Source organism: Etheostoma spectabile, chromosome 20, assembly GCF_008692095.1.
Source record: "Etheostoma spectabile isolate EspeVRDwgs_2016 chromosome 20, UIUC_Espe_1.0, whole genome shotgun sequence".
NCBI classification, from domain to species: domain Eukaryota; kingdom Metazoa; phylum Chordata; class Actinopteri; order Perciformes; family Percidae; genus Etheostoma; species Etheostoma spectabile.
In genome coordinates, this window is record NC_045752.1 from 5,531,377 (window position 1) to 5,548,750 (window position 17,374).

At 39.4% G+C, this 17,374-nt stretch overlaps 1 protein-coding gene and 1 long non-coding RNA gene across 2 annotated transcripts in view; both read left to right on the top strand.

Annotated features, from left to right (window-relative positions):
• stxbp6 (syntaxin binding protein 6 (amisyn)) overlaps positions 1-16,083 on the top strand; it is a 64,240-nt gene extending 48,157 nt beyond the window's left edge. The window contains exons 3-6 of the mRNA XM_032499618.1: positions 4,200-4,330; positions 4,546-4,711; positions 12,736-12,893; positions 14,568-16,083. Coding sequence (XP_032355509.1) covers positions 4,200-4,330; positions 4,546-4,711; positions 12,736-12,893; positions 14,568-14,591 — 479 coding nt within the window. The 3' untranslated portion in view covers positions 14,592-16,083. The remainder of the gene's footprint in view (positions 1-4,199; positions 4,331-4,545; positions 4,712-12,735; positions 12,894-14,567) is intronic.
• On the top strand, positions 5,923-7,505 carry LOC116669676 (uncharacterized). The gene is made up of 2 exons (XR_004326836.1): positions 5,923-6,464; positions 7,403-7,505. It is a non-coding gene; the product is annotated as an uncharacterized LOC116669676 (long non-coding RNA).
• Positions 16,084-17,374: the final 1,291 nt, after the last annotated feature.

Consider the following 17,374-nt stretch of genomic DNA (forward strand, 5'->3'; position numbering starts at 1 on the left):
CTGGTTTGATTTGCATTGAGAGATGATCTTATGGAAAGTTCCCCATGCCTGTCTCTCTTTATGGTGAAGGGTATGTGATGATATGGAGTTATTTTTAATTCCAAAGGCCAAGGGAACTTTATCAGGATTCATAGTATCCTGGATCCATGAAATAACTGGCCTTTAAAAATACAGATCAGCCTGCTTCTATTTGAATTTAACATAGGGGTGTGTATCCTTTTCCCCTATGTATTTTAAGGAAGAAAATGTATTTATTTACAATACATTATTCATCCACAAAGAAAATTGGTGTCTTTAAAAGGTTGGATTTTCCTAATTTTTGTGAATTAAGGCATTAAGATCAATTTCCAAAAGATGTTTTTTTTTATTACTCTTTAAAATCAACTTTAGCATAGGTGTGTAAACTTATGCAAGCCACTGTACATGGAGGAGTGGTGGTCGGGGCGGTGTGTGGTTTAATTGTAGTTTAGCTAAACAATGTTAAATGATACAATCTAAAATAGAAGCTTACTGTGACACAGGATATCAATGTACAGTAGACATGGTATAATGTCAGGATGTTTAATGATGTTAAACAAATGTCTTACTCCCACCTATGATTGGGCCATCAGTGGTTGTATCCCAGCCTTCTTCTGTCATCATTTTGCTTCAAATAACTTCACTGTATTACATTTTTTTCTCCACACTCACAGTATCACTCACTGGTTGAATGTATCACGAGAGCAACTCCAGCTTTCACTTGAGCATAAACTTACTCACAGTCTTTTCCTTGATTGCTGTTTCAACAAAGCCAGTTCTTTGAACTTTCAGTAATTGTTTAATATGCAGTCGACAGCTCAATGTGAAATTGATTTGAGAGGCGCAAAGATGTCTGGCACCTTGATTACGACCTCTGTGTTAATGTGTTGACGATCTAGCTTCATGGCCTTTAAACAGCAGGTCTCTTTGACATATTCGGTGATGCATTTCAGCAGTCAGGTCTCAGTGTAATGTCTTTTAAAAAAGAAGAGAAATCGCCAAATGGCGCTACCATATTGCTGAACCTGCCATAAATTTTCCTCCTCATGTGAGCAACAGATCATTTAACCCTGGAGTCAGTGGGATGGTTTTAAAGCAGGCTCACCACAAAGCTTGTGATATGACAGCATATGCTAATGCAGGAGTGTGTCAATCGAAGCCTATCAGGCTTTGGTGTCACACTGACATTATCATTTTTTTTTCTTTATCAATTATGTTTAACGGTATGATGTAGGAGCAAACATTTAAAACTGTTGAGCCTTGACATGAGTGGTTGCTACAGAAAAACAACTGCTGCTGAATTTTTAGTATGTGATTCGTGATGTGTCATTCCCCTATGGTGACTGATTGCTTTGAGTCACAGTACATTTTGCAATAAGGAGACATAGTTCCTGCTTATGCACAGCTTGGCATATTCTGCTCGATTCAAAGGCAGGTCACAATTTTCACACAGGACTGAGCTGAAACAATTGATGGATTAGTCATTTGTTATACAAAAAGGCCAAACATTAAATGGTTATGACTACTGAGGATATCCTGCTTTTGTTATGTGTGTTTATTATCAATATGCATTTTGAGGACATAATCTTGGGCTCTGGAAAATTGTGATGGGCCTTTATCACTATTTTGAGACATTCTGTAGACCAAGACATTTTAATTAATTAAAAAAAGAAATTCTTAAATTCATTGATAATGAAAAAAATGATTAGTTACAGCTTCAAACACTATAGGCCATTTTCTGGCGGGATAAGATGGAGGCAAGGAGATAATGATAACGCGATTTCGTCCCCTTTATCGGATTTTAACGAAACCTTGTATGCCGTTAATGTCGTGGTGTAAACGTCTTATTAATTTTAGACAGGATTGCTACGGCAGAGCCCCACCCTTTAGAAAGTTCTAACTGAAGCCGGCCATGTTTTATGGCGATATTTGCTCCTTTATAGTACAAATGTGTATATCAGTCCCGCAAGATTCTATACCCATTTTGGTGTTGATAGGGTCAAAATTGACAAAGTTCTATTCCTTTTACTGTTTTTCACCTCATGCAAAATATCCAATGATCACTGTGGACCTCTTTGGTCCAAGAGGCTGTTTTGTAGAGCACATTGAGCTGCATATGTGTGAGAAATTTCAAAACAATCAGACTTACTGCCTGAGGGACATTTTCTTTTCAAAATTGCTTTTGTGATCGTTAATTGTAGCGCCACCATGTGGCAGATTGGACTCTTGTTTCTTGGGAAACAAATGCACATAATTTCCAGTCATTGGGCCAAGTTTTGTGTGTCTAGCTCATTCCAGCTCACGGGAATTTGAGCCATGGCGGAAGTTGACAAACAAACTTTCTTCCGTTTTTATTAGATTACAATCAAATTAAATCTTATTTCTACTTAATAGGCTTGGTGGAAAGCAGTGGTTCTGTGCTGCACTCTGTCATCTGCCACAAATGTAGCTCAGAGATAAATCATTCTTGCTGCGAATTGGTTGATCATAGTTCCTAGACTCCTACCCTTTAAACACACCGGTTCATTACATCCAACTGTCATTATCTTTATGACATTTTCTGGTTTCTAGAGCTTCTATTAGCCTTCTGTGTTAACCCAGACAGATCTGATCACTCACTTCATCTATTTGTCATGTCATGGTTGTCTGTTTTAGTGAAAATAAATTCTCAAAGAAAGGATTAGAAAAAAATGACTGCCTGTATTCTATCTGTCTGCCTTGGTTTGTCTGATCCACCCTGCAACCTCAGGCCAGCACCCGGAATATTAACAGCAGCTGTCTAAATGGATACACAAAACATTTCCAAACATTGCTCCTCTCAGTGGCATTCGCATACTGAATGCATCACCTGATGTAACATTCAGCCCAACCTACAGTATATTTTCAAAATCGTTTCCAGATTAAGGTGTGGTATATCTTTCACTAAAAGGACCTGAACAAAAGGCTGAACGTAATAGGGAAACAAGCAGGGATGCTAGTGGTTTTTAGAAAGATGCGAAGCAGAGTAAATGGCAAAGGAGGTGAAAGTGACCCGAACACTTCCCTATTTCTGAGATGACAAATGTGGGAAAGCGGATGCAGGGGTTCACTGCCCGGGTTATAAAAGCAACATGTGGCCCCTGAGAAGTGCAGAGGGTTTTAGTATCCAGCCACACACACATCCAACAGTCTAGACTCACGATAGAACTGTGAGCTTGGATGACCTGTAAACATGTGATTATGTTGATCTCTGTAAGGGCAGAGTCAAACACAGACATACATGGGGATAAAAAAAATGGGTAAAAAGTCAGAGGCCTCCTAAAATCTTACACCATAGTTAGTTATTCATTAATGTTACAGTTTATTAGGATGCTACTAGTCCTGTACGACAGTGGTTCTCAACCTGGGGGTCGGAACCCCCAAGGGGGTTGCAAGATAATTTCTGGGGGTCACATGAAGGTTGGGGAGGCCAAAAAGCCTTATTGTTGTAAAACAAGCATGATTATTGCACCGACTGATAAAACTCCACGCCACTGTCTAATTGTGTTATTATTATGTCAAGTTTTTTCTTGTGACTTGTTAAAAAGGTAATGACTCAATGGTTGAACGCAGTGTAGTTTGTGTCCCGCTTATATTTAGTCAGCGGTGCTAGAAGAAATCCATCACTTCTGTCAAGTGAAATGAGTTGTGTCCAGCATCGTGTAAAAATACTCAGCAATTTCTTCTTTGACAGGAACAATATATATGTTCATGTTCTTTAAACCAGTAGTGTTGAAAAATACTCATGTAGTTTGAGCACAACAGAAAGTAATTGCACAAATACTGTATGTAAGATTATTGTGCACACTTTGGCAAGATAAATGTGAAAACCTGTTCCATTGTGCACAGGATTTATCTGCTTATGGTTAGGCTGTGTCTTCTCATAGGAAATGTTATCATGATCTCTGTTGCTGTTGGCTCCAAAAGGGAAATGTCCATTGTTAATGGATGCCTTTGTTTCTGCCGCCCACAGATGGAAGCTTGTACTCAGCCTCTAATTTTCCTCATCTTGTGACCTGAACTGTCCATTTATCCAAACCCAAACTTTCTCACTATACCATAGACATTAGGACTACAGGTTACACAGCAACATCCATGTTTTTTAAGTTAATGTTTGTGTTAAATCTTAACTGGTGTGTTTTGTATTTTTTTTGTTTCCACAGTGACAAATAAGAAACCCTCCCATGTATCAATCACCAAGGTGAAGCAGTTTCAAGGTTCTTCTGCCTTTATGAAAAGGTCACAGTGGACACTCGACCAGCTACGGCAGGTCAACGGCATTGACCTGAACAAAGTATGTCATTTCTAGTCCCCTTCAACCACTGTTATTTATTTAGTTAATATAGCCAAGGGATTATTTGGGGGTTAACATGAGTAATGCTGAAAAAAAATTGATTGCAAAAAAGCCGCTTTCACCATTTCTTTCCCTGATCGTTTAGAGTTTCTTTTCCATGACTTCACACACTCCCCTGTCACTCATGTCTCCCTCTCACTGTTATTCATTCCAAGGACTGTCCAGAGTTTGATCTGATGTTCGAAAACGCTTTTGATCAGTGGGTTGCTAGTTCAGCAGGGGAGAAGTGCACCTTCATCCAGATTCTTCACCACACCTGCCAGCGCTACAGCTCTGCACGGAAACCAGATTTTGTGAACTGTCAGTCCAAACTGCTGGGAGGTAAGACGGTTAAAAAAACACTGCTAACTGTCCTTTGTTAATATTTCTGTTGAGAACGCTGTGGCTCTGATATGCCAGCGTCACTGCTGTAATATTATGCTGTAAGCCAGTTTGAATCTGATGTATGATGACAACCAGCACCTGGTGTGTATGAAAATGCATGATTCTCCCTCATACACAGCATCTGTTGAGCGCTCTGCTCATCTGAGGTCAAAGAGGATGTCCAACATAATGCATCAGCTGTGACTTAAAGCATCTGTCACAGATCAACTGGTTTAAGGCACATATACCAACACTAAATAATAATTCCCCCTAATTTATGTGGTATTGACTCATGTTATTGTGTGTTTAACGTGTCGACTCATTATTTTCACTTGGTTTCCACCCTTCAAAATAACATTAAACAACACAGTAAAAGCTGAAACAGTCAATTGAAAGCTGACCTCCCCAAATTAAATACTATATTTATTTCATGCCCAACTAGTCTCTATGCATGACGTTCCACTTATGGGATTGCTCCGTTGCCATCGGAAATTTCGCCATATTGCACTCATTTAGGCCGGATATCTGTTGCCGTGGGCTTCCTTTGTCTTGGCATTCTAAACTCCGGTATATTTATGAGGACTATGGTTAACCTTTTCTCAGATCTCTGCAGGGTAAATCCAGACACCTTGCTAGACTATATGTCCAATCTGAGTTTTCTGTTCCACCAAAGCAAGTTCCTTAACAAGGCAATTTTGCAGAGGTGCCGTTGCTCCATATGGCGAAGTGAGAAGCCGTGCAGCATTAACGTTGTAGATGGCTAGCAAAAACAAACCTCCTTGAGCAGAGATAAAGAAAAGGGTCTTTTGAATGGCAAGTTTAGTATCAAATCCCAAAATTGTGCTTATTACACAGAGGGTTGATAGGTATGCTGTTGGTTGATGGTTTCCTCTGCAGTGAAACCCAGTAGGGAATGCAGCATGCTGAGCGGTTTAATCAGATATTGATCGGTTTACTCCCAACCCTCATCTTTTTTTCTTACTGTGTGTGGGAACCCACTAACTTCTCATTGATATCAAAGCTGTTGTTCCCTTTAATATTCTATTTCCTTGACCTACCTTCTACTATGACAGCCATGTCCATATTTAACTAACTTAAACTGACCCTTGTGCATATAGTAGTCTCAGTTGTTGTATGTTGTATGCTCTGTTGTCCCCCGAGAACACACAGGTCTTTAGAATAGGATGGATTATGGAGTGCAAGTGTGCGTATTAACCACACATTTGCAGTAGATATGAAAATTACACTTGTAATACAAGCATTGTAGCATTGTTCTTGTGGATGATTATGAGACACATAGCACTGCTCTTGATATAAATGCTTGTACTATGAATTGATTGACCCACAAAAACTACACGTCGTATTTAAAACACACCAACCTGGTGGTTTTGTAAAAACAGCTACAGTATTGATTTAACAATTGAAAACAAGGTGCAAGTCCATATGGCCAATGATCTGATAATGAACTCCTGGCTCTGTGTGAGTAGAGGATGCTGTGTGTGATAAACTTAAAACGTTGACAGTTAACCCTGCACATTGTAACAGGAAGAACACAGAGGATGCCAGCCTGCTGCCAACTCTGTCCACTCCAGTTTAAGTCTCACACCAGTGCAAAACAAAAATCATGACGCTGCTCAGGTGTGGGACCATAACTGTGGGAGACCCTATCTGCAGAATCCTCTGCGATGGCAGCCTCCAGAAAGCACAAAAGGTAGCTAGTTAATGCGCGTAACTGAAGTATGTTTTGCCATTCAAGATAAGGCACATAGAATGAAAGAACATCTAAGTTGTCAGTTTCCAGTTGTCATGGCGGTCTGTGGATGCCAGCAGTTTTGTTCTTTATACTTTCCCTCTTTCCCTGTGCTAATTAAAATGTTACTACAATAGATCCTGTCTAATGTGAGCTGAAAATGCAGCCAGCTTATACATGCCTTGCATGAAGTAATATTGTTAATATTTAATCACCAGGCTCATCCCGAGTCTCATAATGTAAAATAAATGATAGAGACATAAAGGGACCTGTTTATGTTGGAGTTGATATTATGATGCAAAACCATTTAAATAACACTTTATAGATTTAAATGTAATTCAGGTAGATATTTTGTAACATCTTTGGCTTGTTTCCATATCCTGGTGAACTGATACTGCAGAGATTTAGACTTCTGTCAGAGCCGTATGCACAGGTGCCGGTTTTGATCCTTAATGGTGCATGTAATTGGTCCAGAAATAAAAGCAGCTAATTGCCTTGTTATCAGTGCCGACTTGTGCTGATGCCCACACTGTTATACCCCAATTCCTGAGCTTTTCTATCTCACTGGCACGTATTCTAAACAAATAATTAAATCTGTGAGCTAAGTGGATGCTTTTAAACCCTCCGCATTAGGCCAACTTGTCTCCCAGTAGTTTACGCTTAATGCTCTCTGTGAATCTTTATTCTTGGGGAGGTTTACAATCAAGTGATGGACAAATAGTCAAACAGTAACCAGTTTTAACCAGTTTTATTTTGCATGACATTTACAAGTGAAACCTTAAAACTTAACTTGTGATTTATTAATCCAAAAATGGTAACCCCTCTTGACTAATTTCAACATTAGTATCATCGTTTCAACATCAAAGCTGGTTATGACGTTTAATATTTTCTCATCACAGAAGACCAAGCTGTAGATTCAGTCATTTTCCGTTGCAAGGTCTATTTGAACAGAAAGAGGAAAGAATTTGTTGCACACCACGGTCATCTACTGAGACAAGGTAAGCCAGTGTTACAGTAATCAAAACAGCTTGGACTAAATTTAAAAAAAGTTATACCTCTTACTAAAAAGTGTTGAGTTACTCCAGAAATCAAGGAAATCTAAGTTTCTTTGTTAAACAAGTTTATCCCCAATTAACAAGAGATGAGTCCCAATAGTATTTAAAGAAAAAAGTAAAACAAAGCCTGTCCAATTCCCTTCTGAACTGAGGGCTCTGCTCTTGGCTCGCGGACACTTAAGTCTCCTCTTTGTTATCCTTTTTAGGGATATACATTACTGAAGTTAACATTTACACACACAGCTTGCATCTTCATGCTCCCATTGAGCACAAGGTCACAATTTCCCTGGTTTGTGTTGTCACTGTGGGAGGTGACTACATGCTGAAAGGGATTTTCTTGAGTTTACATCCAAAGGTTATGTGAGTTATGTCCAATGTCCTTGCCCCTCACGGTCAGGCTGGGTGCAGAGTCACTGACTAATACTGTGCTGATGTAAATCCCATTTTGATGGACGAGGGCAGTACAATGATGGAGTGCTTCTTCCCTAATGGCTTCCCAGTATTCTGTACTTCTGTATAGCATTTCACACATTAAGATTTGAGCTTATACGAGACTATAATGATGGAAATTATAGCTCTTTAATGCATTGTGTGATGCTGACATTTATCTGCTGATTAAAGCCACTGAGAATAGACTGCTCATGAATACCTAGTCGCTATTTTTCTGTCAGTGTCAACACCGCTCTGTGGTACGTTCAGTACAAAATGTTTCAAGTTTGTTCCCATCTTGGTCTTTAGTGCCTTACTTTTTAACCAGCACGACATTGACTAAACTAAAGCCAGACTGAGCATGCAAGGTGAAGCTATTCCCCTCATAAAAAATTCTCAGTGTCAGAGTCCTCTCCTTGCTTTTCTCTGAGTGGTTCACCAAGGGGTTTATCATTTTTACTCATTTCACTCATTTTTCTCGGATAAAGAGGATTCAGGATTTGTCAAGACCACAACTGCATGAATATCACTAAATTGCCTGTGCATTTTCTAATTGTATGTGTTAACATCATTACTGTGATTGGATGGAAAACTTCCTGCTTCAAATGCAACCAATAACTTGTCTCATTTCCAAATTGGAATTTGTTACTGTTAACCTTCTCTCCCTGTTCGCTTTAACACGCACTCCCAAGAAAGTGAACGTGGAAAAAGGACTGGCTGTCTGTCACTGGTCTGGTCTTGGTCTAGACTTGGTCTCGATAAGCTCTGGTCTTGGTGATGACTTGGTCTTAGGTGGTCTTGACTACAAAACTGTCAGGACGCATAAATATGTACAGAAGAAGGGAGTCAATTGTAGTTCAAGCAGGAGAGACCAGGAAAATAATACAGATTTATGACTTAATTACGGTTTGTAATGGGATCATTTGTCGTGAACCTCAGCACTGGATCACACATTTTACATTACAAATTGAGTGATTGAGTTTATGCAGGTCTAATTGAGCAGCATTGTGATGGTTGAAAGACAAGGATATAATGATACAGTAGGGTATTCTGTATAGTGTATGTTTCACGGGGAGAGAGTGGTATCTTAAGAGGAAACTTAGGGCTTAATGATTTGGGAATAACACAGATAAAGGGAGAACTATCCTGTGTAAAATGTTCGGGGGTGACCATTGAAAGAGAGGTAAGAGAGAATTAAGTATTTAGGGAATTACTGCAGGAAGACTGTGGAGAAAATTGATGGGATAAAAGGCTGTAGTGATATAATAGGTGTCTGTCAGGAGTGCCTGAGGGAGGTGCCCTTCCTGGTTGAACCTCTGCTATAGTTTCATTCTGCTGCTGCAGATAATGTCAAGATTTGCATTAATGAAACTGCAGTGTGTGGGGAGGGGGTTATCTTGCAGCAGGAGCTGCGTCTTTAGGCCCTTCTGATGTCGATCACATTTGCCATTTCCTATCCATCCCCACACACAATGAAATGCAGCAAAGGGGCTCAGGTCTTAGTTGAACCTATGGCCACTGCGAGAAAGACTGAGCCTTTGTACATGGGGCGCACGCTCTAGCAGTCGAGCTATCCAGGCACCCCAACTACAACGTTTTTATACTTGTAACTAACACTAGGAAACTCGTGTTGTATGTCTTTTCTGTGAACTGGAAGTACATAAATCTACAGTAAAACAAGTGAGATGTTTTATTTATTTATTATAATAATTTTATTATTGTCTCATTATGGCCAAAACTTGAAAAAATAAGGTTGAGAAAAAAACAGCAATTACTGAGCAATTAAAAGTCAAGATGTGCTCTGGATGTGTAGGTCCTGTACAGCTTTGAGTAGGGTTGGGATCACTTACAGAAATCCTTAACAGAAGGCTTTTTAAGTTTCTTTGGTTGAATAACCGAAGCCTTAAGCGCTCTGCTATTGTCAGGGTAATACGGTGAATTTTTGATTTGACTTGTTGAAGTGCAGATAAGTATGTGCTCGCTAAGACTTAATAGAAATTATTGTAAGACACACTCTCCCTTCAAACACCCATACATATTCCCCAAAGCATCATACTAACACAGTGATAACTTAATCATGTTTGCCGCCAGAGTGAAAGTATTAAAGGCACTGTAGCATGTGTTTGAATGGTTCTTTTGTGTTTGTTCTAGAAGTTAGCCATCCAATCTAATCAATCCCATATGCTTCAAGAGCAGATGTGACTTAGCTGTCGGCATTTTGTGCAGTGTGTCTGACATGTTCCTGTTGATAACCATCAGCTTATTTTCTGTAACGCCACAGCAGCGCAGCCTGTATTCTCCTGCTTAAAGCAGAACTGGAGGGGGGGGGGGCTTTAAAGGATCTCACCCCTTCCTTGTCATGTTTGTCTTTGCTCATAGGTTCTGGAATATAGAAACCCTGGCTTGACATGGTATCACGGGGTATAGTAACAAAATTCAACCTGCATTGTTATAAAAGGCGTGCCATGGATGTGATCGGCCACATACTTTAGCTCATTCTTATTCAACAATGAAAGTTGACAAAATTGTCACAAAAAGCTCCTCTTTTAACTTTAGTAAAATGATTGCAATAACACCAGTAAACCTCCTAAGTAACATAAAAGGCCCACTGATAATGGTGATGGCTGATCATTTCCCACTTTAAATTAAGAGTCACTTAGGCTCACAGCGATGGCACCACATAACATAATCTACTCCTACACATCTTTCATTCGGCTCCTGATGCTGCAGCCTTTTCATAAGCTCTCTCCACCCTGCCTTTTACTTTAATTACATTCTCCACTGGGGGAGCCATGCTGCAGCCCACCACTGATCTCTGATAATGGAAAATAAAGGCAAAGGAAAATTGTGTGCAGACAAATAGATGGAAATGTTCTCGGGTTTATGGTGTGGAGGGGTTGTGAGAGTGGGGGTTATACATTGAGGATGATGGCAGAATTACTCCCTGGGCATTGTCCAAGGAGGAGAGGATTAAGAAGAATCTGTCTGAAGGTGAAAAAGTCTTATCCTTTCTAGTGAAGACCTAAAGCTTCTCAGAAAAAGTGTTTTATTTTCCCCCCCAAACAGAAGCAGAACAGAAATGTGTTTTCCAGAATTCACTTTTGCAATGTGTTATAATTACAGATAATTAACTTTGCCTTGCTAATGGCGGCAAAGATTCTAGTTAAGAAAATAAATAGTATATCCACATTGTAGCTGTAGACTGTGGAGTCCTTGTATGCAATGGAGAGATTGTAAACCTTTGATCATATGAAAAACTAGTTCTGACAGGTATGATGCTTATTTTATCATCGGCCCACATGTGTTTGTCATGTGCAATGTGACCTCTGTGTCTGTGGTTCGTTGACTGTAATTTCTAGAAAGATTGACTGAATGAAGGCCTTATGTATGTGCGTGTGTTTCCATTTCCTCTATACATCCATCTATGTGTTTGCAGCACAGGTGTGCCTTTTCTTAAATGGCTTTGACTTTATCAAGTGAACTGCAGTTGAAGAAACACCAGCTGGCCTCACCGTCTGCTTTTGGGTTGTCAAATAACCCACTTCAGTAGAGCTGTCCCAATTATCTGTCACTCAGCCTACATGAGTTGATGCCGCAGGACATACACTCAGTATATTGCAGTTTCCTGTGGGAGTAGATACAATCTGGCTTGTCAAGTCTTCATACAGTCAGTCTGTTCCTTCGCCTCAAACTCATTTACTATATATCCCAGGATATAGACCTTGGATAATTGAATCTAGCTTATCTTTTCACTGGGTGTTGTTTTTCTTTATCTGTCAGCTTTTTAAAGATACTGTAGGTACAGGAGTAGACGGTGTATTTGTGCATTTTACTTTTTCCAGGAGTGACTGGGGTGGTCATCACGCAATCAATACTTTTGTTGTGTTGGGAACCCTGTGGTGCCATCCTGGTGTTGTAACTAAAATGACTCCTCAGGATCTTGCCACCACAGATTGACATTCTTGGTTGACTCTTTTTGAAGCAACCAAAACCAAAGTTCACTGGAGCAGTAGGTGATACAACTTCCCAAACTGGAATGCTACAAGTGACAGATTATACCCCACTGAAACAATATACAACTGTTTTGCCAAGAATGAGAACGCAGCAGGAAGATCTCTGTTCTTAGTTGGGATGCCAGCGTGGCGCATAATAGCAGCATTCCCGACGTGCGGTAGATTAATGTCCTGTCGGATGAAACATCCGCAGGGCTGCCATAGCTATCGAAAGATGTGTTCACGGTCTTATTTCCACCACTGGGTTTCCAGGGCTGCCCATGCAGCTCCTCTCTTTATTACTCTATGGTTCAGAGGACAGGAGAGTTCAAAATTAAAGAAAAACAGTGAATAACGTCCCCAGGAATGACATGCTTGACATTAAATCCTGTGTTTCTGTTCCATACTTTGAAGTTTGAAAAGGTTAATTTAATTTGATCCTTCCTTGAAGTAAATCCACTTTGAAGGAAATGCATTAGCCACTTTCCCACGTTGCACCTGATGGAAGCCGCTTTCTTTTTCATGTTTTTGTTTTCTACCGTTAACACTAATGCTCATGGTCACCGATTTAACTAATGCATTTCATGTCACAGGTTAATTTGTTTCTGCTGGTCTCCCACATTCTGTTGTTCAACATGGAATAACAATTTCCTCCTCCTTTGTCTTTTCTTTCCTTTCTTGTGCCTTTCTACTTTACTTTTCTTCTTCACTTCTTTTTGCTGCGTCTTGCTTCTTCACTTCCGCCCTTATCTGCAGGTAACAGTATACTACACTCGGCTGCAGACAGTGTGACGAGTGCTGTACAGAAGGCCAGCCAGGCTCTGAATGAGCGCGGCGAGCGATTAGGTCGGGCTGAGGAGAGGACCGCGGACATGATGAACAGTGCTGAACAGTTCTCTGTTACAGCACAGAAGGTGAGGCAATATGCTAGCTAGATACATTACAGTGCATAACCTCAGGGTGGGCTAACTGTGGACTTTAACACAGCACATTGAAATTCTGACTTTGTTATCATGGGAGGCAGTGGAATATCTAGTCATAATTTAAAGGTATTTATTAGTTAAGCCCAAAGATCAAACATTTTACTTATACCTGAGGATATTTGTAAGAAGTGCTTCATTGTGACTTCAGCTTCTCAGCAGTGGTGCTCTGTGCTCTGGAAAGATAATAGTCTTTTTTGTTTTCCCTCATTTACTCTCTCTCTTGTTGTGGGTGTTCCCTCATCCTCCATCTATCCCATATCTCTTGTTTGTCGGGAAAACTAATTGCATGCTCTTTAATGGGGCCATTACCATAATCAGATTTTTTTCTTTTCATTGCAAAACAAAAGACCAAGATCTTGTTTTGTATGAGTGCACCTGTTTACGGTCATCATAGCCTCTTTCTAATAGCACAAAGTACGTCTTACACACCCCTGGGTTTGGTGTAACATGTCTCAGCCTTCACTGAGACATGTACCGTCTAAAATGGTATGTTAATAACTTTGGAATGTTTTCAATTATGCATAATGCAATACTAGTGATGTGATAACTGACAGACAGTTGCCACAGATGAGCTTCACCACTATGATGAATTATAAAAACTGTAATAAGTAAAGAAAATGCCATACCTTGGCTCTGGTGGTTTCAGGAGAGAGTGATTGTCAAACTCCCATGAAGAATCACTCATTCGCTGGCATTTCTCTTGCTGCCATTAGCTTTTTATATGTTTTGTGTGTTATCACTTGTCAATTGTCTTGCACATTACCATCAAGGCTCATTCTTTTGTATGTCTGGAGCCCTCTGTTAAAGGCAGTTGGAGGCCTTACAGATGGATAAAGAAGGCATTACTGAAGAAATTAACAAGACAGTCCGCATTTTATCTATTGCATTTTTGTTTGGCTTGAACGATGGCTAGACAGGATTAAGCTATCTGCATGGGTTGTTAGTAGCTTCAAATTCTAGCCCAGTGCCTGCGTGCTGTGAGAGGGTCACCTTGACTCTTCTTTTGCTTAGTTTCACATCTGCAATCCCACTTCTGAGCTGCCTTGCTTTGTGACAGCAGTCGATATCGCTGTGATGCTCAGTTTTAAACAAGACCCCTCATTTCTATGTACTACTCTACTGCCCCCACTTGTTCAATCTGTAGATTTCAGTTCTCTTCACACGGCAATGTACTCCATACTTAGTCAGTACTGTATGTGTGCATGTTTGCATGAATGTGTGTCTTCCATCTTCATACCCCATTGACTTTGTATTAATCTTGTGGCCCTGGCCATCTCTCCATCGATCATCCAGCCCAGCCCATTAGAACCCTTGTTAATGGGTTTGCTGAAGTTGCCTTGTCATTGTCTGATTAAATAAAAAACAACATGGCCCCTAGCTGCCTTCCAGCACCTTTTATAATAAACCATTCCTAACAGCTTTTTATCCTTTTTGCAACGTAAAATCAAATCTGTACCTTACCGTCTTTTACTCAATGTGCTTGCTATTGCATGTATTGTAACATTTACCTGAATTTGTTGTTTCTAGCTAGGTAGCAGTTTGCTGATAGGATATTTCAAAATTCTCATTGTATTATCCTGCAACCCCATCCCAATTTTTCTACAGCTTGCCATGAAGCACAAGTGTTAGACCACTGCCAAAACCAACTGGGCTGGGGGGGGGGTCACCAATCGCCAGTCGCTGTACAGGAGAAGGATTCCACATTTTATTCTTTTTAAAAGATTTAATATGATTACTATTTGTTAACAATGTTACATTTTAATTCAATGTCTTGGGTTGTTGTATTCCGGTGCATCTTCTGATGGCGAAGCACTGAGCAGGGGGATGAGAGGTACATCTGAACAACGCTACTTCAGACTGTCAGCCGAATGTTTCATGCATCTGTTTGCCCAACAGTCAAAGGCCAGGACTGTATTTGATAACCCCGGCCACTCAAAACACTTCCCCTTTTCATATGCACAGACACTAATGTGAGAGCACACATGTTGACAAGTCATTATCAGCAATCACTCCAAGACAAGCAACAGCTTGTCTCACCGTTATTAATTGTTGAGTTATTTATGAGCACTGCAGTGATTATGCAGTCTGATTTATGAGTGACAGAGCCTCTCATGGGTTTCACAGGTGTGACTTTGGATTGGGTGGTAATATACCACACAAATATGAAAGACATACTTACCTGCCTCGATTTTTGCTTAGGTTGTACCCAGGCAAGTATTTTGGCAACACATTTTGGAGAGTGGGATGTCAGATGTAAGGAATAATGACATCAGTGGAGAACATTACTGTAACACCACTCCTGAACATCCATAAATTTCTTTTCAATTGAATGTTTCTTCTCCTTTGACTCTTTGACATTAGAGTCTTTTGGGATGCTGTTCTGTCCATCATTTCAAAATGTTTTCAACCTATTTTATGAACGGCATATGAAGCTAAATAGAGTAGTTTGTGTGAAACGATATATAAAAAAAAAAAAATGAAATATTTGACTCCTCTGTTAGAGTTGACTACCATTCCACAACAACCAAAACTACATTGAATACAGTTGCCAACATTTTTGGAAGTGAACTTGAAGAACTCTGTTTTGAAAATAAGCTTTTTGATTTTATTAACTAGCTTCTGCTTTGTAAAAAAGGTAAAAATGTAATTCTTCTAGTACTATTATCCCTCTGTCTGTAGAGCTATTTTGTCCAATGAACATGGGATGTTTTGAAATGACTCCTGGCTGTATTTCAACTTTAAACATTCAGTCAAACCTTATGCTTTTTGTATTATTTGGGTTGTTCATTATAAAGATGTCTACTGACAAAATGTCTCCAATAGCTGCAGCAGTGTGTAGTAGTTAATTTTTTGTCAGTGCTCTCACACTGACCTTGGCTTCTCACCGGCAAGATACCGTCCTCACAATCGAGATGTATTTAATTCTTTTCATATTTTGAATTTTATAATTCACAATGTTACAATGCACTGACAACCTTATCTTGCAGAGCACTGTTGAGTTCATACAGAAACGTTCCAGTTGCCTAACTCTTGGTGTGCTTTTATTCCTCTCTCTAACACTTTAGACGTTCTTTGTTTTAATAAAGAAATATATAAAAAGATATCGTCAGTGTCTTTTTTTTTAACAGTTCCATCAAACAATGGATTTAGAAGTTGTACATTTATTTTGTGGCGTGTTCTTTATCATTGTTTGTGTGTTTTACTCGCATGGATTTTCTCTACGCAAAGTGTCTAAAGGGTTGTTGTGTCATTTTCTCTGTCTGATGTGCCCAGTCTCACTTCACACTTTAAAAATGCTCATATCACATTGATCTCAAGTCTTTACAATAATGTAAGATGTAAAATAAAGTCCGATTCCCAATCAAAATATAAATGGTTCTTTATTAGTGCCTGTTGATGTTAATGTCTAACCTCAGTTTGCAAATCCGTGTTAATCTTTTCTTGCTTAAGTCTGCAAAATTTGACCAAGAATGACCCTCATACTGTATCTTGTACTTAACTCTTCTCTGCAGTATAAACACAATAGACAGTATGTCATTCAAATGTATCCAAAACCTAAAAACACATTACTCGTCCCTTCTGAGGCAGTGTTAGGCTGGGTTTCCACATTAGATATTACTATTAAGAATTATTGTTTTATCTACTCTATCTACGTCTTATTACCGAGTTTTAAATTCAGATACTTGTCATTCATTGTGTATTTAAATAATTGTGTTACAGAAAAGAACTTCTTCAAGTTGTGCAAATAGTTCACGGTTGTTTCCAGTTTTAAATAATACTGGGGATATTTCTTCTCTAAAAGTGTAACTTATATTAATAATTAAGCAAACCCATCAGACTCATCTGTCTGTTATACTGACTAAAATATTGAGACCAGAATAAACCATAGATTTGAACAGCAGTCAAACCTCTATGTGAGATTGTCCGGTTCCCCAGGTAATGTCAAAGCGTTGTAAGGCAGCCAATCTTGATAGCATCCTATTACAATTGCCTCAGTCCACGCTGCAGTAAATACTATACAGTAAACCAAAGTCCCAACACAAAAACCATTGGAATTCTGTTACCCTCCCAAATCGACTGATAGGCCCTTGAATACAAGGATGAACATTAACAATGACTAAGTTTTGTTATAAATGTTTTTTTCAAGCAAATGTTTGGAAATCAGCCCTTTGCATTGTGATCAATTAAACACAGAATGTTGATTTCTTTATATAAAAGTTTTCAGGAATGTTTGTTTAATTGAATGTTTGCATGTCCTCATGGGGTCAATATGCTTGGTTTCGCTGAGCTGGGTTAATGTGAAAAACATGGAGGTGTCCATAACCCCACACAGAAATATCTAGAATGCACTGTCATTTGTTACATTTCTCCTTTACTGTCCGTGTCTTTCAAACTCCACGCCGCTTCTTTGT